At 40.5% G+C, this 20,097-nt stretch overlaps 2 protein-coding genes across 7 annotated transcripts in view; both read right to left on the bottom strand.

Moving 5' to 3' along the window:
• The window catches only part of TXNDC11 (thioredoxin domain containing 11), a 42,262-nt gene extending 26,832 nt beyond the window's left edge, over window positions 1-15,430 (bottom strand). For 2 of the 4 annotated variants that reach the window (XM_055806566.1, XM_055806565.1), the window contains exons 1-4: window positions 15,201-15,430; window positions 10,267-10,483; window positions 9,445-9,542; window positions 7,376-7,505 (exon numbers count right to left, since the gene is read on the bottom strand). In XM_055806566.1, the coding sequence (XP_055662541.1) occupies window positions 7,376-7,505; window positions 9,445-9,542; window positions 10,267-10,483; window positions 15,201-15,346 (591 nt within the window). In that variant the 5' untranslated portion in view covers window positions 15,347-15,430. Of the gene's footprint in view, window positions 1-7,375; window positions 7,506-9,444; window positions 9,543-10,266; window positions 10,484-10,772; window positions 10,889-15,200 lie in introns of those variants that run through there. The other 2 variants (XM_027796255.2, XM_027796259.2) reach the window with 2 other exon arrangements.
• Window positions 15,431-15,734: 304 nt separating this feature from the next.
• ZC3H7A (zinc finger CCCH-type containing 7A) overlaps window positions 15,735-20,097 on the bottom strand; it is a 30,100-nt gene continuing 25,737 nt past the window's right edge. For 2 of the 3 annotated variants that reach the window (XM_055806564.1, XM_055806563.1), the window contains exons 21-23: window positions 19,594-19,727; window positions 19,099-19,262; window positions 15,735-17,792 (exon numbers count right to left, since the gene is read on the bottom strand). In XM_055806564.1, coding sequence (XP_055662539.1) covers window positions 17,603-17,792; window positions 19,099-19,262; window positions 19,594-19,727 — 488 coding nt within the window. In that variant the 3' untranslated portion in view covers window positions 15,735-17,602. Of the gene's footprint in view, window positions 17,793-19,098; window positions 19,263-19,593; window positions 19,744-20,097 lie in introns of those variants that run through there. The other variant, XR_008747537.1, reaches the window with a different exon arrangement.

Below are 20,097 nucleotides of genomic sequence, written 5' to 3'. Positions count from 1 at the left end.
TCACTTCATGCTGCAAGAAAAAATTTAATATTAAAAGACTGAACATAATCAGTTCTAAGGCTGTCATTCAAAAGCTATGTATGACAGAGGGTTTTTATGGAGGTAGATGCATGTTTCAAACCGCCTATTTCCCATGTTAGCTATTACAGTTCACTAAAAGCAATTAGTATTTTTTCACAACTACTTTATGAGTCAGTTCCAGCAGCAGCGTAAGAACCAGCAGCATCATAATGACTTCTTTTAGAATTGGAATATCAAATGTGATTTTTCAGAACAGAAGTTAAACAGCAACATTTTAATTGTTCACTGTGTTGCACATAATTAGTGACTACATATGAATTCACACGTTGTGCGTAAATACCTGAACTGCTAAGCGAACTTATCATCCCATCATTAAGCTATCAGTCACTGTACATTCTTTCAGTATATCCTGCAGGAGTCAGTGAAAGATCAGCTGCACGAAAATAAGGAAAGAGCCTCATATCCCACCTGCACATCCATAAAGCTCTTCAAATTGTCAAACAGACAATTCAGAATTTTAAAGACTCATCTCTAAATAGGCCTATGAACTTTGCCATGTATGAAGCCTGAATGGCTTCATAATAAATTTAGAAAGAGAATCTGGGAGAAGCTGACTTGGAACAGAGAGATGCACAGTCTTTAGACCTCTCCTGTTCCAGAATTTTGATTATGTTTTGGTTTAAAATTTCACAAAATATAATCCGTTAAAAATTATTAATGTTTTTTTAATGCATCACTCAAATTGGCTCAATACATTTTCAGGACAGAGTATGTGAAGGAATTTGGTAATTTTGTGTTATTTGTTTCACAGTTCCACCAGTGTATACAGAAAGAACATCTGATATACAAAGAAAGGGCACTCTAGGGATTGATGTAGAACAAAAGAATCCAGACTCACCAATCACCCATTTGTGCAGCAAATATATTCCCACATAAGTATTTTAATTTGGTATTTCAGAGGCTGCTTTATTTTTGTTGAGTTTTACATATACAATTTTTATTTTTAAAACACAAACATATTTTTTACATGTTACTGTCATTAGTGATATGAAGTAGTTATTCATACCAGCCATATGAATTGAGCTAATTCAGTATGAATTAGCAATCTCAGGATGTTCACCAATAACAACTTTGCCCATTCCAACTAACAACCTGCTCTTTTTAGGCAGCAATTCTCTTTCACAAATGAATGCTAAACACAAAACCCTTGTTCATAAAGATTCCCTCTGAGGGACCCCAGGAAAATCATCAATAATAAAAATGAGTTACAAGCAATTAGTGAAATTTCTGCAATAACAACTGTCAAGCCAGAAATAAAAATATAAATAAAATAGAAATGAAAAAATACAGGAAAACAGCAGCACTCACTTTTCTTTTTTAAACTATAAACAGGTTAGTAATTAGTGTTCATCTTTTTCTTCTAGTACCAATTTAAGACAGTAAAAAGAAACAATCCCTTATAACAAACTTTTAAAGCATTCAAATGAACCAAACCAATGAGACAGGTAAGATGATCTAAATTTTAGTTTCCCATTTCCTAGGACCATTTTTTAATACCATTTCCGTACGAAGTGAATTTACAGTATCGAATAGCGAATGAAGGAAAACTCAAAAAAGTGGCAGTAAAATGAGACAAGAAGCTAAAAGTCAGACCTAGAAATATTTATAAAGTTACTAAAAAAGGTGATGTTCTGATTCTGACTGCCAGTTCTGTTGTACACCAATAACAGCTTAAGACTTCCAGATTGTGAAGAGTAAGATGTTCCTTAGAGACATGTTTGGAAAGTGTTTTTTTCAATAAGAAAAAACTGTAGTGAGACAGTATATATTAGTGCTATATACCTAATGAGTAATCTGGTTCATTAATGTCCTTTTAATGATCATCCCAGAATAGTTAAAATCTCCTCCCTGTTACAGGCTGCAATTATACATAAGAGGAAAGTGTCTAAAATGCTCTTTTTCTTCTCAAGTACTATGGATATTTTCCTGTTCCTCTGTCAGAATGAAGAGATTCACTTGCTTCACTTATGTTCATTTTAACAAAACTGAACGCTTTAGGTGCAAGCAACTAACAGGGAATCTTGCTCCGTACAACTAAGAGTCAAGCCTTACAGAAAAGGTATCGCAATGGAAATAAGAGGTTCCTGGTTTTGAATACAAATATGCTAAGAGGAGCTTGACAGCAGCAACTCCCACTTACTTTCATGCAAGAACCTCCAAACAATCAGTCACTGGTGTAGCAATAGCTACCTGCACACAGTTTATGTGGACATCTACATACAAGCTGTTATTGATGATGAGCCGCTTCCAGGCAACCATCTTCATGCAGGCAGTCAGGAATAATCAGCTGAATAGGATTTGACTTGCTGCTATATAAAGTTGGAGGATAAAATATTGCAATGTGACACAGGGATAGTTAAAAGACACAGCACGAGCACTGGTGTTGCTAGAGTGAAGCTTACTGGAGCTTTTCTGTCCATGAAAAAATTTTCAGCACCTGTCTCAAACCAAGTGTCTGTAGGAAAGGTTTTGGACCAAACTTGACTGTGTCAATAGTGAAGAGTCTCTAGCACCATCTCCTAATGAAACTCATATATGGAAATACAAAATCATTAGTTGTAGTGTAGCCTATTTCTTGCTTGGTCTCTACACCAGAGGAATGGAAAGCAATGTGTGATGCCAATTAAATCAAACACTTAATAGACTTGACAAGAATCTCAACAATTACAGAACAGCAAGTTCATGAAAATTTAAGAACTAGCAGAGATCTTCAGGTGAGTATTTTTTATTGGAGAACAGCCAGCATGGTTTTATTATTGAACCATTCCTCACATCTATCACAGTTCTTTGAAGGAACGAGCAAGCTGATCTACTCAACGCAGCATACTGTAACTCCCCAAAAGCCTACAAGAAATTACCGAACACAATGGAAGAAACCAAGGTGATAAGGAATAACACAGAAGGTCCTCTTGTAGATTGGTAGAAAAGATAGGAAACTACAGGTAGAAGTAACTGTTTTTCCAGAAAGCCAGGCAGCCAGGATGTGTACTGATGCTCACATAGTTCAGCATTTCCATGAATACTTTAGAAAAGGGATAGAAGGGTGAGGAACAAAATATGCGAAGGCTATTGGGAATCATCAAAACTACAGCTGGCTCAGAAGAGTAGCAGAAGGACAGTATTAGATGACTATGTGATGAAAGAGCCCTGAAATGTAAAGTCTAATAAATGTAAAGTAATGGGAACACAGAACAGAAAAAAATCCCACAGCTACTGATTAGCTTTTACAATTAGGTAAATGCTTTTACTACTCAATTAAGCTATTTCTATCCCAATTTGTATTTATTTGTTTTTGTTTTGGTTATAACGCATTGAGGTAAGGGAGATTGTTTGGTTGGGTTTTTTTCCAGATCCTCAGACTTGTGCAGGTAGGCAATTCCTGCCACATATCTGTAAACACAGAAAACAGCAAAAGGAAAGGAATGTGTTACCTCTGGGGAACAGAGGAACCTATATTATATACCACTGATTTTATACTGTAGAAGAAACGGTTGACTGATATTAATTAAATTTACAAGTCTGTTGATTTTCTAACTGCATTAAAAACATTGTATATCCAGAACTGAAAGCAAATTCTCACATGATCATTCAACACAGGCACCACAGTACCCCACACAAGAGCAAGCTATTAAGTCAAATCCACATATGGGTCAGATCCTACACAGCCGGTTAATGCTCAGGAAGCACTCCTACACAAATAGAGCACGGCAAGCTGACAGCATGTTAAGACACATGTCAGCTACCTCCCAGAGACACCAACTCCTCGCTCAACTCTCCCAAAGCTAGAAAAGTATAAGCTCCCTGGGCACATTTAATTTTCAGAAGTGAATGAAGCTTTTTCTCTAAGTACAGAAACCGCACGTTTTCTTCCTCTGTGCCTCAGAAGGATAAGGCCATTTCTAGTAGCTGGGTTAGTCAGATGAGACATGCCAGTTTGGATTAAAATGAAACTGTTAAGTCTCTGCAGCTAAGAAAACAAAAGAAGTCTGATTATAGGTACTTACAGGTACTGTGTATCTTTGTCCTGATGTAACTTACATACTCCTATACTTTCAAAGATTTTAACTGTTTTCTAAATAGGACTTTTTTCCTTGCTCTCCAAAATTAAATTCTAATTCTTATCCAGTTCTAGTTTTGCACTAGTATCATTCCACAACCAGAAAAAAAAAAAAACAGTAACAGAAAATGCAGAAGCTTAACTTTCAAATCTTCAACCAGATTTTTTTTCACGGGGTTTGAGCTCCCTCTTGTGAGAGCAATACAGCATCCCACAATAATGATCTGCTGGAGGAATGGACACACCACCACATAACTAACTAACACCACTTGCTCTTACGTTTAGCTGGATTACGTTAATCAGTATTTCTAAGAAATAAACAGATGCTAATTAACATTTGAATACAAGATAAAATACTGCTAGATTTCAGAATCTCTTGGTGCGGTTCAACTTACAAAAAAAATGCTTTGAAGTTTTATCTTGATACTTTATAGTACTTGTTAGTTCTTGTTAAGCATGCTAACAAGCTTAATGGATTTCAATATTCAGTTGAGTGTGGGTAGAGCTCCTGGTTTTCTTTCCTAGATGCTTCTTCTATCAAAAGCTGGCTACTAGAATTTGAACACAAGATAAAAGCACCAAAATCTTCACATATTAGGCAGAAAAGGACAACTAGGGGCTTGAAGTTGTGACTATCAGTAAATTAACAGGTCACAACAAAATGCCCTTGAAACAAGAAAAGAAGGGTGCAGTCGCTCTTTCAAGTGTGAAAACATGCACTGGACAAAGCTTCAGCTCAATGTGATGCCCTGCAAATTAATCACCCATCTACTAATAGCTCACCAGCCTACTGCATACTCCAGATTGTATTATCCTATAGCTATTCATGGACAGACAAACAGAACAGTGAGGACCAAAAGCAAGTGACAGGCAACTACTCCACAACCTACTGCTTCCTTAATATGGCAGACCTTAACACCAAAGGAGGATGAAACAGCCATGGAACAGAACAGGCACTAAGTGCCTATCAGCTACAAAGAGGTTCTTTTCAACTGAAATTTTCAAGTCAGAAGTAAATACTTGTAACGTAAGTTTGTAGAACCCACTCCCTAGAAGAACACTGGACTGAAAATTAGATACTGATGATGACAAGTCCTTCAGAAAATACTCTGAGCTTCAAATCCATTAGCTGTTCAATGAAGGAATCACAGAACCCTGATCAAGAAGCAGACAGTGGTCAAAATGCCTAACGATCTATCATTTACCAACTTCTCTCCTTCCCCTTCTGCTAAAGATTAGTATTTTTAATATATAAAAGATCAAAAACCAAGGAAGACACCAGCCACAGCTCTCAAAATAGCCATCAGCTTGTGCCATACATGTAACCTACTCTATGCAAACTTTCTCACTTCTTAAACACAGGAGATTCCTCCTGGATTGTATCTTCTACAAAAGGTATAAAGTTCCCCAATTTTCATGGAAAACATTAGAAAATGTTCAGAATCCAACTGTTCAACATGATGAAATGTGCTTACTTCTGGTCTAAAACTAATTTTCCTTTGTGCCTATGTTTCCTTCTCCATCCATCTTCATAAACAATTTTCTCTGTCTTAGGTCTTCTCTGTATCTCAGCTTCTGATCCTCAGGATTTGTTTTTCTTACTGTGCTCAACTGGACTTGCACTAGCCAATGCCATGTCCCCTGAATGGATCTTACAGCATGACTTGGCTGTTATTTTTGTACCCCCTTCTCCCCCTCTTGCTTAACTTTACAGAGACAAGACAGTGAACTCCTAGTGCCACAGCTGGGGAAATAACCTTAGCCTTAAAAGACTGCGGGGCAGCAGGACAGATCACACTCTATTCTTAGTCCATTTCAGAAAAAAGAGCCAACAAACACTGAACATAAACAGAGGCTGGGCATTTGGAGCCACAGAATTTGAACCACAGGAAGGGGTGGGGCAGGGGAGTTTGAATATAGAAATAAAAACATCTGTTCCATTGCTAAGCAGTGTTTAAAAAAATATTTTCCGGTTCCCCCATAAATTTGTGTTTTGTCTTGGTCTTTTTCAAACGGAAGTGCATCTTCTACCATAAAGCAAATTTAAGCTTAATGACACTATGCTTATTAGTTACCTTTTGCAGACTACCAAGAAATAATTCACACCACAGACTAAAAACCAAGCATGATTGTTTTCAGATCTCTACAGGAGTTTTAGAATGGCAAAACTAAAGCAGTAAAAGGACAACTGAATTGCTTGTGATTACAGAAGTATCAGCATCAGACAGATACACAACTCTCTACCCCTGACTCACAGTCATCACTTAAAAACACTGGAAAACTAAATCCATTAATAGCTCCTGAGGGATAAACCGAAGCGTGAGCAGCACAGCACCCACCCATGGTAACTGGCAGTGTGCATCCCCTTATACTTGGGAGCTCTCATTTAACAGCATAGGCCATGCTCCATCCTGCAGCAGAACCAGACATTAGAATATGCGCTAATTCAAAGAGGAATTCTACTTCATTCTGAAACACCGGAAAGCCCTTCCCATGTTTTGGCCACTACTACAGCATCAATTTGTTGATCAGGTTTTCCATTCTGCTCTAATAGCTTGGGGTTTAGTAAGATTATGGTATTTCTCCATTGTGCACTACAGAAATGAACAGTTATAAAGAGATTATAAATGGTTCTGTTGTAAACGCATTCTGTCTAATTGGAAGTTACTAATCCACTAGTATTGCTACCAATCTTGGCACCTCTGAACACAACAGACTGAAAATTAATAAAAACACAACGTACCAGTAGATTAAAATCATGAAGTTACAGCATACAAAGTGGTTAGGAGCCATTATTTCAACTGATTTCACATTTGTTTTTCCTTAACAGACTTATCTTACTAGAAAGGTTTAATATTCCTTTAAAATTAAAGCAATGATTAAGTCTTTCTCACTCAAATGTTTTCCCAACTCAGACTGCAAGATTTTTGCAAATAGATTTCTCCCTTCTTTTTTGTTCATATGTAACTTTTTGGTGAGGTAACAACCTCAATTCTTGTCTCTAGATACTAAAGTACTGTAAATTCTTAGCATCACTAAACCATAAGAGTAACTATACAGGGAACCAACACTGTGAATTTGTCATTTCATATTTTTATGATTTTAACAAATGTACAGGGCACTGATTTCAGGATCCTGGAAATAAACTAGTACTTTGGAGCAGATCAAATTAAATTGTGAAACAAATCAAACTCTTTCTGAACCACAGTGGTAAAGCCAGAGAAGAGAGACAAGTACCTCATAATTTGAGAGGAAATCTAGTAATTTTGATCGAGACGAGATGTAGAGTAGTGGTGTCATCACCCGGCGAACAAACTTTTCAATATAAACAGCACTCATAGGGCCTTTGTATTCAATTGGTCCAAAACTAGTACCAAAAAAAATAATAAAACATTAAGACTTAAATTAACAATAGAGAGAGTCCCTCCTACGGGGTGGCAGAGATAGGAGTTACATAGACAGCATGCTCAGCCTCTAGGGAGTTGCTCTCTGTGTTAATTAACAGTGGCTTCTGTTACTGACAGAGGAGTTGTGTTACCAGACTTGAAGTACAGCGCAGAAATTGCAGTGACTCTTAACACAGTGTCTGTGGGTAGGTACAGTGTGTTGGTGGGGACAAAGGGATGGAGATCATCTCTGAGTCTCACTAAAGAAGTTGGTAAAACGCAGTTGGTAAAAATATAAATCATATGATCATATACATATCTTTCTGCTTTGTCCAAAGTAAATACGTGTGACTTAAAAATACAGATCTGAAAAATGTCAATATTTTCACTCCATTTTAAAAAATCTTTAGAAAGTTAAACCAGTATTTTTACATAGACTTTTACAAGAACACTCAATAAAGGAGGGACCAGTCCAGTCACACTGCTGCTGAATAGACTCAGGGAGTCTACAGCTTCTCCCCCAGCCATCTGATAAAATAGTTCACACCACATTAGGTAGTGCTAAAACAGAAGGCAGGCTGAGCTTTGCAGCTACCATTTCCAGAGCTTCTCCTTCATCCCCTTGAAATCCTGCATCTGATTTATTATCTTGAGCTTGGACAAAGCATCACAGTCCAAAATGAAATCAAACACAAAAAGCATGAGGAAATGGTCCATTCCTGCTGAAGAATGTAATGGGATGCGCTTTTAAATTTAGTTTATACGTACAGACAAGGAAAAATATCAAACTTGAACTGAGATACCCATACTCAGATGCTCTGAATTGGTCTTCTACAGCACAGCAGATTACTCTATATCCTACACTGGTTTATTACAAACATTTGACTAAACAGCAACAGCACTGCTTCAACATGTCACATGCCCAGTACCCAGCACTCGAAGTTTAATATCTCAGGCATGAGGGATGCATATTGATATGAAGTATCAATACGAATTTACATCTTATCTTGTTGCAACTCTGTTTAAGGTTACTGATAATATCCAAGTGTATCTGTCTATTGTGCTGTAATTTCAAGATCAAGTAAGTTTAAGTCAATATACATCCAAGTGGGACTGTTGGGGTTTTATTACAGTTTGAATTATGCCAGTGCCATCTGTGTCTATTCCAAGTTCAGCTGACAAAGATCAGGATTGCTCCTCCTCAATACATAAATCCCCGGAAAAAAAATCAAAACCAGCCTCTGTAACAGAAAAGAGCTGCAGTTCAAGACTAGAGTTCACAAGTAAAATGCAAGTGATAAACTACACAGCATCCAGCTCTATTGTACCTAGCATTAGAAAGTGTTTCCTTACCTTCTGCTCCACACAAAGAGGAGAAAAAAAAATACGTACAAATACTAAAAAATAAAAGTGAGACTATATAAAATTTATGCAATGATATAGCAGTATCTGGAGCATTAAACAGTGTAAAGTTCAAATTTAGAAGAAAGCCTTCAATACATAGTGCCATTTAAATATGCACTTAAATTTCACAAACTTCAATAGCCTTTAAGTACACACATTATTGCTGCCACAAATTGGGACCATTTGATATAATCCATCTACAGAGCAAGCAGACAACTAAAATGAATATATAAATTTGAATTCTTTACTTTTCATTGGAGACAGAACTTCCAGGGGATGCAGAGGCAAAAGAAAACTTCCTGGGGGACGAAGAATTGTGCTCCATGTCATTTAACTGACATTTACAGCCCTTCTTGACACCTAAGTAGCATACAGGATGAGCTTCACCCAGAATCTCCTTCTCTACAGCTATTTACTAGAGCCATAAATATAACATTTTCAAAATGCAACATTTTATGCAGTATCTGTTTCCCAAACCAATAATAAAAAACTCAGACTGTACACATGAAATCTTACCTCCGATGGTATAAGTGTATCACAGGAAAATAAAAGAAATGCTTTTGCTTTCTGCATTTCCCCTGGTTCCACCAGCAATTTACAGCCACAAACAGCACCTACAAAGCAGGTAAAAATTCACAGCTAACAAAGTGCATTACCATGACCTGCTTTATCTAACATGTTTTTTTTTTTTCCAATCCATTCCATGTCTTTTCTACTCAGTATTCCATACCTGGTCCGCTTAATTCTACCATATGAGTCACCTTTTTAAAAAAAAAAATATTTTTTTTTGGTCATTCTGCAACAGCAATCCTTTTGGTCACTTTTCTTTCTAGTTTTTAAGCTTCTTAATCTAAATCCTTCAAATTTACTTAGTCATAATCCATATCAATCATGTTTTCTGCAGAGTAGAGCTCAATGAGCAGAGGTTTAGGACAGCTGTACTTGTGAAGCATTCACAGGTAACCAACTGCTAGAAAGCAGTGCCATGGCTGCAATCTTATATGATTACCAGTGTCTCCAAGGATCCTGGAACTGGAAGCAAACTCTGTAATTTCTGCTGAAGGCAGGTCAATAAATCCAAGAACGCTTTACAAGAAGTAGCTTGTAGAGCTCCCCATTCAGGAGCAGAAATAACAGACAACTGACCAGGGAAAACAGGTTGCTTCCATTTACTCTAACACACTCTACGTTAAATTAAAATTCAGATGATTGGCTGAGTTACCCCAAATTTTGAGCACTCAAGTCCTGCTGCTCACATGGGATGACAGAAACTAGCATCATCTTGGGACTAAAAAGCTATCAGGTCACATCTACTATTCGTATCTTCTCTGGAGTTACCTGGTCTGACAATCTGCTGGCCACATGTTCTATTTCTTCTCTTGCTGCAATAGACTGGCCACACCATGGCGCATAGAAGAAATACAGCACAACTTCTGAGTCCTGTCGAAGGTGATCTGCATAGTCTAATTGTCCCCGAAAAAGATCAATGACTGGAGATCTTGTGGAGAAGAAATTCACTGGAAGCTTCGCTGGCATTGTTACATCTTTTGCTCGGCTGCAGAAAGGAAATTAAGAGTGATCATTGAGACTGTACAACAGTAGTTTAAAAAGTGTGCCCAAAGACCTACTTTTTAACTTTAGCAAAGGTCATGCAATGACAAAACTTTAGAAATTGATGCAAATGACTACAACTTACATTATCTGATTAGTTTCATGAAATACCATAAAAATCTAAAGACTGCCCTTAACAAGCTTTAGAAAGTCACACTGTGATACCATGCACTACGTTTATGGGTGTGTTAGCTCACACTCTTATTGCTGGTTGCTATAGAGCATAAAATTACCAGGAAGAGTGATTTCTTTGGATTTCTTCCCTGGCCTCATCCTCTTTTAACACTTGTACTTTAGGTAACAGCACCCTGATAAGAGAAGAGACACTGGTCATGAAGTTTTGTGATGTGATGTTTCTATAAACAGATACTATTACCCTGGCTTACACTTTACTTCAAAGCATTCTATACTTGTATTCTTTTATATTGTATTAGAAAAAATACATAAATGCCTGTTAAGTTTATTTTACTGGTTAGAGCAGGGACTGTAAACTGTTCAGGGCCCATTTCCTCTTCAAAGTAAGAGCAGTATTAACAAATACAAAGTCTCTATTTAAAGAAATTATGACAGATTTAAGTTTCTTCAGATAAATTAGTTTGACTAGTAATACCAAGAACGTAAAACAAATACTCAGGAAACCACTTCCTACCAAAACAGCAATCAATCAATTTAGAACTTGGCATTTCCAAGGTGTTCAGAAGTTGTTATTGTATAAACTGCCCTAAATGCCAAGTGAATGATCATATTCTTCTTTTTATTATTATCTCAATTCCAAAGTTTTCCACTAGCTGTATTTACATTAGAGCAAGTCAGATTAAAAACTAGGCAGCAACAGTGTAATACTCAATTCTGCCATGGTTCTTTATGTGACAGGAAGCTTTAGGGCACACTGTGCATTCCTTTACCTTGTAACACAACAAGAAGCTAATACAAAAACCATTTCACCTGATACTTGATCCTTCTCGGTTACAAATGATGCAGTTGTAATAAAATTATTGAGACCCAAACACTGTCAAACTGTTAGGCAGCCTCCTAACAACACTGCCACATTTTCAAACTTTACAATCATTCTGGTTTGTCAGAAGTACCTTTGGGCTTACAATACAGCCCACAGAAGCCACAGCTCTTCTCTCACTTCCAGGTTACTAAGCGTAAACTTAAAGCTCAACATTTAGAAAATATACTGGGAATGATTCTTAGAGATTATGGAAATACTTAATTCATACATAAGAGACAGTATTTGCTTCAGAATCCAGAATTTTGAAAATACTAACTGGTTCCTCATGTTTACAATTCATTTATTGCACTACTGAAAAAAAAATTACATTTTCACACACAGATGGCCAACACTCTAGTTTCTTCTATGGACTTCTACCTTTGTCCCTTCCCTTCTCCCTCAGTCATAACCTAGCACCTCCTTTTCCAACCCTTAGGTTCTTATGTCACTTCATAACCAACACCTCCGGTTCCCGACTCCTGCACCCTGCGCTTACCCAAGCTGCTAGCTTCTCCTGGTGATTCCTAACTGCCAGCTGGACAGGACACACCACCGATGCACTATGGCTCTAATTCACAGGTCAGCGCACCTGGATTAGTGGCTAAAAGTGAAACACGGCAGCTAAGTGTTGATCTCACACTAACGCGTACTTCTTCAGAGATACTAACTAGAATTTCTCCTCCTCTTTAACTAGTTTAATGAAAATGAACGACCTAAATATGTTTAAAACTACTGTTTTCTACAATGAATTAAACTGAAAGTGCACAAAAGAGTTACAGCATAAGCCTTAAAAATGCGATACAAAATTGGCTCCACATTGCATGAAACCGTAAAACATACCAACAGAAGTCCCATGACATGAATGAGTCAGAAACTATGTGGCTACCTTCAAATATGAAAAAGCCTCCAGTAATTATTAAAGAACATAACACAATAAATCAATAGTTACCAGCTTCTTAAGCTGACTTGCTCTGCAGCGTCTCCCTCTGCAAAACCAAATGCATAACACAGCACTGCCATGCAGTTCCCAGGTTTACAAACAGAATAGTGCTCTGAACCCCTAAAAATTATGCAAGTATAAACTGAGGATTACAGAATAAACGATTGTGCAAACACAATCGTCAAATACTGTCTATTAAGATACTGATTGGGTTATTTACCTGCTGCACGGAGCCTATAAAACCTTAAAACTCATTTCAACAGAACAACCTGGTAATAAAGAAAAGCACCTGCAAGCACCTGTAGGATCAGCCCCTTTGACTGCAAGGTCCTCAGAGCGGGGTTGTCTGGAAAGTCATTTGCATAGTGCCAGAAATCATTCAGGTTCTAAACCACAAGTTGCCCGTAACAGTACGTTCAGCCAGGCTTCATTTGGCCACTCCCCGAGCCACTATAAACCAGCAACACCTCAAACCCCACCAAAGGATTGTGCTGTAAAGGCATTTTCCCTTTCCACACTTTTTATCCACCGGTCTCCAGAAGTCCCGTGTTGCAGCCGTAGGGACGGCACTGTGGGGCTGCGAGCGGCGCCGGAGAGCCCCGCGCCGTCCCCGCCGCGCCACGCGTGGGCGCCCGCCCCCCCGCCAGCCCCGACACGCCTGTCTGCGCACAGCGGGCGACCCACCGAGCCAGCGCACCCCTTCACACACGGTAAAGCGACCTTAGACACTTGGAACAGCTGTTCACAATTACGTTTAGTCACAATTGTCACTGGTTCTCACAAACCACCTCCCCATTTAAAGGTTCCGCGTTCTTTTTTTTCCACCCCACAAGTTCTGTGGGGAGGGGGCTTTGTTAGTAGGGGGCTTCCTTTGCTCGAGGGTGGATCTTTAAGCATGCTAATATGGACAGTTCCCACGCACTTGGAAGTAATTTCTGTTTGGTCTCATTAACCACTTGATTCTCCTGGAGCTTACCTTCTGGTGCCCCAGCTTGACACACTTACAGTGTGTGCTCCTTCTCCCAAGGCCATGTTTTGTTAACCATTTGTAAGGATTAACTAACTTCCCTGGTTTTCAGATTCTTGTTTTTCACTATAGATATTTACATATTTCTTTTTTCTTTCTCTTTAAGTAATTGTTACCAATAGCTACACATGGAATTATCACTCTTGAGCGTGTCTATGTTTCTGACAGCAACAGAACAGGGAATACTTTCCTGATACTAGTTTACCTTTTTAACTACAATCTGAAAAGCCAAACCCCTTGAATCAACCTTCCTGTAGAGTACAGGGTGGTGAGAAGCGCATTCCAAGCACATTCCATTTGTGAGCTTTCAAACACGGCTAGCAGTAAAATAAAAGGAGCATGCAGGTTTTAAATAAAAGGGGAGCAGGAAAAAAACCAGAAGCACCATTGTAAGTGCAAAACAACAACAACAAAAAATCCATTCAATAGACAGTAAAACAGGGAAGTAGTTAACTTCAGAAATCCTTCACCATACGTTCGGTAACATGACAAGAGCTTTACACTTTAATCTAAATTATCCAGTCACTGCAAGACAAGACTGCCAGGCAGAGGCACTGCTGCTCATAGAGCAACTCACATACAGACTTAAAATTCACTCCGACTCAAACCACACATCCTCTGCAGGCAGGTGAGAAAAGAAGGCCTCACTACTTTTCAGAGGCATTACCTGTGAATCAAGCACTTCTTGGAAGAAAAATTTGTCAGATTTTGCAGAATAGGACAGTAATCAGATCCTTATGGCCTTTTCCCACTCACTCAATTAAACCCCAAATGCAGTAAATGTTCTTAAATTACTCTACTTGTAAATTAAGGACTTGGGGCACGGCACCGCTGCCTTGGCCTAAAGCATGGAACCGGCTAAAGCATGGAGCTGCCGCCTTGGCCTAAAGCCCCCCAGGCCACACAGGCCCCAGCCCCCACAGCCCCAGGCTCCCACGCGCAGGAGCCAAAGGCACCGTGTGGCGAAGCCAGCTCCGGCTCCCACGGGGAGCTCCACCAGATCGGGGTGGGGGTGGGGGGTAAAGCCGCACAGCGCCTCCCTATCTGAAGCAGGTGCAGGTGACTGGGGTGCCACCACGAACGGGAGCCAGAAAAGACCTGCTGCTCCCCACGCTGCACCCCCAGTCGGCTGAGGAGAGGGGCTCAGCCCTTTCGCGGCTACGCGGGGTACGAGCAGCTCTCTGGGCTGGAGGAAACCAGCGTTTTCCAGAAAGCGCCTGTCCCTCAGGTGCATGTGCAGCCACGCGCCCACCACCACACCCCAACGCCCTCGGTCAAGGCGTGTGTGTCCCAAAGCCACCGCCGCTTCTTCCCGAGCAGGCCCCTGCGCAGGGAGCAGGGCGCTCCCCCTGCCCCGGCAGCCCCTGCCCTACGCGGGGCGCTGGGCCCCGCGTCCCCCGCCGCCACACGCCGCTGAGCTGCGACGGTGCCCGCCCGCCACACGGGCCCGGCCAACGTTGCCATAGCGATCGCATGTCGTCGGGCCCTGCAGGAAGATGTCTGCCTGCCCCTCAGCCGGGCCGGCCCCGCGCGGAGCCCGCCCACAGAGCGCGGGGCGCCGCCACAGCGGGCACCAGGGGACGCGCCCCGGGCGGTCACCGGCCCCGCCGCCGGCAGCTCCGGCCCGGCCGCCGGGGCACGCACCCCCGCCGAGCCGCGCCCGCTCCCCTGAGGCCGCCCCCCCCCCCCTTCGTTACCTGCAGGTGACTTTGAGGGCGACGAGGAAGGCGCAGCCCAGCACGATGGCTGCGCCGCACAGCAGCTCGGGCCGCCGCGCCATCTGGGCGGCGCGGGGCCGCAGCCGAGGGGCAGCCGCGGGGCCGGAGCCGCCGCATAACGACATCGCCCCCGGCCGAGGCGGGGAGCCTGCGGGCAACGGGCCGCTCCCGCTCGCACACGTCTCCCTACAGCCCGCCTGTCATCCGCGCCGGGGCGGCCCCTCCGCGAGCGAACCCGCCGCCGCCACGTCGCGCCGCCCGAGCAGGCGCAGAGGCGGCAGGGGCAGGCGGCATCGCGGGGCGGGGAGCGGGGGGGGCGCGGCCCGCCGGCGGGAGAGGCCCGGGCGCCCCCGCGCGCTGCCCGCCCGCAGCCTCGGGAAGGGGGGGGCTGGGGGTCCCCGTGGCACGGCCGCAGCCACCCCCACCCCCCCGGGATCGGCGGGGTCCCCTCCAGAAGCGACCACCCCCCACCCATACCCCCCGCAGCAAAACAGTAAAGATTTCACACTGTCCTTACAGAACAAGGGTTTCATGTTTAGTTTTGTCTAGAATTACTTCCAATAATTTACAGAGCACTTACATTAAACAGTGAAAGCATGAAATTGAGAAAACAATTCAGAAAGGCACACGATACAGTCTGGTTGTCACATAACGGTGTCCATAGCACTCTACGTCAACCTCAGTTTATTACAATGTAAGAAAACGGGCATTGCAGCAGGTGGCATTGCATACTCCCTATGCATACTGTACATCCCGTTCCACGCACTCCAGCCCAGCCCGTAAGGGAACAGCCACCTCGCAGGTTCCCCCGGCCCTGGCCAAAGCATGGTTAGTATTTGTTGTGCTTTTCCTTCAGGAAAGCAAAAGGGACACAGCATCCAGGTTCATCATGTGTATGAGCATCACTGAACTTTGGCTCAATACCGTTTACATACACAATATATGGCCAATGACTACATTCAAACTACTGAAGTCATTCTTAAAGCTCTTCTAATTATGTAAGGTCAGCCAACAACAGAGAAAAATACTCTCAAGAGGATGGAGACATCAGTCATGGGGAAAAAACAGAAACTAGCTTTAGCTCTTTCAAATGAATGGCTGAAAGCAGCTTAGTTTTTAAAAAAAAAAAAAAAACAAAAAAACAAAAACAAAAAAACCCACACAACAAACAAAATTAAGCCAAACCAAGCAAGCTGAAAGTACAATCTGCAGAGAAGCCAAAACACAACAGAAGCTCCAGCGACTGTAAAGCCCAAAGGCTCGTCAGCCAGATGTCACCTCGGTCCATGAATGGTTTTCCACTTCCCCGAGTCTGCAGGAACCGCCATCCGACATCCCATCCACCCTGCCGCAGAGGCTGTGCTTCGTGCCCAAGTTAAAAGCCTGAAAACGTCCCAACACTGCATAGCTCCAAAACGCTTGTCTACTTCTCAAGTTATTAGTTGGCCGTTTTTGTTATTGCAGTGATGCGATGAGCTAATGACAATACAGGAAACTGCAAACAAGTAGCTGGAGGCACAAATACCAACTTACTAAAATTTTAGCTACAGGTGCTGAAGCTTTTGCTAATAGGCAAATCATTGTTTGCTTGTTTTTACAAAATCTCAAGCCTGAGAGGCTACATGCAGAAAACAGCTTTGTGTAAAGTTCTCTTTATTACAGGCAACATTAGTCCATACAATAATACACAATACTGACATACAAGTGTAATCTCTCAAAATCATCATTTAAACAGCAAAGACCAAGAAACAGAATTTTAACTACTTCATTTTCAAAAATTAATGTTTTTCCTCCCAAGATCCTTTTTCAGTAAATTATATTGAAACATACAAATAGAGAAAAAATACCCATTCAACATATATTGTAGTTAAATGGTTATTTTGTTTAAAATCTTTAATAAGAAAATCCTTTTTAGCAACCTACATATAGATAAGTAACAAACTTTGTTTTAAACAGATCCTCTCCATTAAAAGATCTGAAGAATTTTCATCCATCATTTTCTTCTTAGCCCATAACACTCTCTTTTGCAATACCTTGATACCTTAAAGTTTTTCAACTGAAGGACTGATACTAGGGGGCTTCCTAGATAGTACAACCTCTCTTCCCCTCCCCCCCCCCACTTCTATTTCCTAACTTTCTGTCCAACAGAAGGTGAGTAAGCACATAATACTTCAGATTTTTTTTAAATCACCACTCTGTTTCATAAGAGCATAGACAGGTCTGCTCAATCCCCCTAAATCTACTATATTTTGCTGTTCAGGAGGAACAATATATGCCAATAAAAGCAGAAAACCTGCAGCTTTTCTGTCACATGCTTTTGATTATTGTCAAATTTTCTGGCTTATGCTTCCAGCTGATAACATGTATGTGTCATCTCAGTATTAGTTTAAATCTTTAAACAAAAAACTATATTTTCCAAAGTCATTATCACTGGGAGCAATCAAGTGATCTTTTCTGGCTTTGCTGAGCTTCATTCTTAAAACTTGTCTTCGTTCTTCCCACTCATGGAGTTCAGCATTTCCATGGGCAAATTTACAGTTGTTTCCTTCAGTGCAAGTACCAGCCATATATCTGTTAAGACAGATTTCAAATAGTGTTTTCACAGAATTATCATGATCAATATTGTATCTAAGTATTTTCTTCTGGTCACGTTTTTCAAATACACTAAAAATATTAAGGAAAAAACCCTGGAAGAGTACTTTAAGTAAGACGATACTAATTCTGTTCAGCATTTGCTTATATTTTTTTCCCAGCTGCTAAGTATTTATAAAGGACAAAAGATAGCTCCTTTCTTTGTTCTTCATGCTCCTACTTTATTGACTCATTTCATGCTTGAAACCTTTCATTTCATCAGGTCAAATTATCAGGTAAGTGAATACCTTATCTTTTAAGTCACTAAGCTAAAGAACCACCATTGCTAAAAAAAACCAAATTAACTACCCTTTGTTAACTAAATTTTGGGTTTAGGTACTCAGTATGACTTAATCTGTTTTATCCTAGTATTTTTTACTAAGTTACAAGCACACCAGTTTGTATTCACTTTATACAGCACATCAACGTTTATTAGCATTCAAAACATAAAATACATTTAGGATGTTATTAAAAATTTAGTAAGGGGATGCATGTAAGGTTCCATGCAGACTGCAAACAAAAAATAACTCGCTTTATATGCTGTGTAATTTCTCAAGATCTCGAAGTCATTCAAAACCTTTAACTTGAAATGGAGTAACAAAGGTATTCATACCAGTCAAGTGAATCTTAACTCCAGAATGCAGATCCCAAAGTTTTTAGCCTTCCAAAACGATTACAACAGTGAAAATAACTTTCAACAGATTTGCAAAAAAATCAACTGCAGTCAGGAAAACAGGCTGCAGTTCAGAATTAAAGGGAGCAGCAACACATACAACCAATGCTGGGGAAAACCAACACGTATTGGAAGTTCTCTTCCACATGTTCATAAACGACTTCCAATAGCAAATACTCAACTTTAACAGATCTGTTTTGATGCTAACAACATTTCTACTTGCCTTAAAGTGCCCATATCACTGTCCAGCTAGGTACTGTTCTTGTGTTCCACGGATAATTAATATATAGATGCCTAAGTAAACTTGCAATAATACCAGCAAGATTTTATGCAGCTGCAGTAAACTTGCAACCATTGAATAACATCACATAAGCAATTAATTTGGTTCCACAATTAGGCACCTTGTCACTCCCTGAGTAATATTAGTGTTAAAATACCATTAATTACGTAATTTCTTCTTGAAAGATGCATGCAAAACAAGAAATACTACAAACATTGTCTGTCAACCGCCTTAATTACTTATACTATGAACTGTCATTTTTCAGCATTTTTAACATCTTAAAAACCACATACCTATCACAAATGCTAAAATATCCTGTTGGAAAGCGATACTGCCAGCAGTTTTGATCGTCCTCAGTGTGGAAAACCTTCTCTTTATGCTTTTCAGAAGAAATGTGACCTTGCCATTGCTTCTCACTATTACAGTTCTTTCCACACATCCAACAGTGAAAATCCACCTGTTTTACAGGGAATTTGAAAACAAAACATTGAGAATTCAATACTGTAACCACAGAACTGCTCCTAATACATTTTGAACATTTTCTTTATGTTGGCCTGTAAATTGCTGTTTACCTAAAGAGATATAGTTATTTAAACAATCACCTGAGGTTTACGATCTCCACTGGCTTTAGAGTGTCAGTTAAAGTCTGCATTTAGTGTAGCTAGCTACCACCTAAGGAAGCACCAAGAAATTAAGGGCAATGATGTATGCTACTGGTTGCAGGGGGAATAAAAGGCAAAACAAAAACCCACAAGTTTGAATTTGGAATTATACCTATGATTACTTACTGTAACTTCAGCATAGTCAGTCGGCATGTGAATTTGCTTCCCATTCTCTTTGTTTGCCTGTGCAGCTGTATCATCTCCTTTTTCTGGTTTTTGACTTTTTAGCCATATGTCATACAACTGCTCCAAGTCTTGAACTAATGAGAGCAGAAGCTAAAATAAGTAATTAGCAATTAAGGCAAGAGTTTGAGAATGCTAGATGAATGATTTGAGTTTGCAAGCATAATTCAGTCCCCACCTATTGTAAGAAGAAAAAAGGAAGGACACAATATAGACAGTTGCACAGTTTAGAGACAAGAGCCAAGAGCAGTATGAATCTCTGGCTACTAACCAAGACCCATTTCTGCCTACCTAGGGGAAGTAAGATGTTACACATTTCTGAACAGGCACCCAAAGTACAGGTAACAATTGTGCCACCAGGTAACAACCGTGCTGCCGTGAATCAACACCTGAATTTCGAAGTACTAATATAAACTATGCTACAGTTCTTTGTAAATTTAGCCTGCT

Source organism: Falco peregrinus, chromosome 5 (genome assembly GCF_023634155.1).
Source record: "Falco peregrinus isolate bFalPer1 chromosome 5, bFalPer1.pri, whole genome shotgun sequence".
NCBI lineage: Eukaryota > Metazoa > Chordata > Aves > Falconiformes > Falconidae > Falco > Falco peregrinus.
Note: the sequence above shows the minus strand (reverse complement) of the source record. Positions and strands in the feature narration are given on the sequence as shown.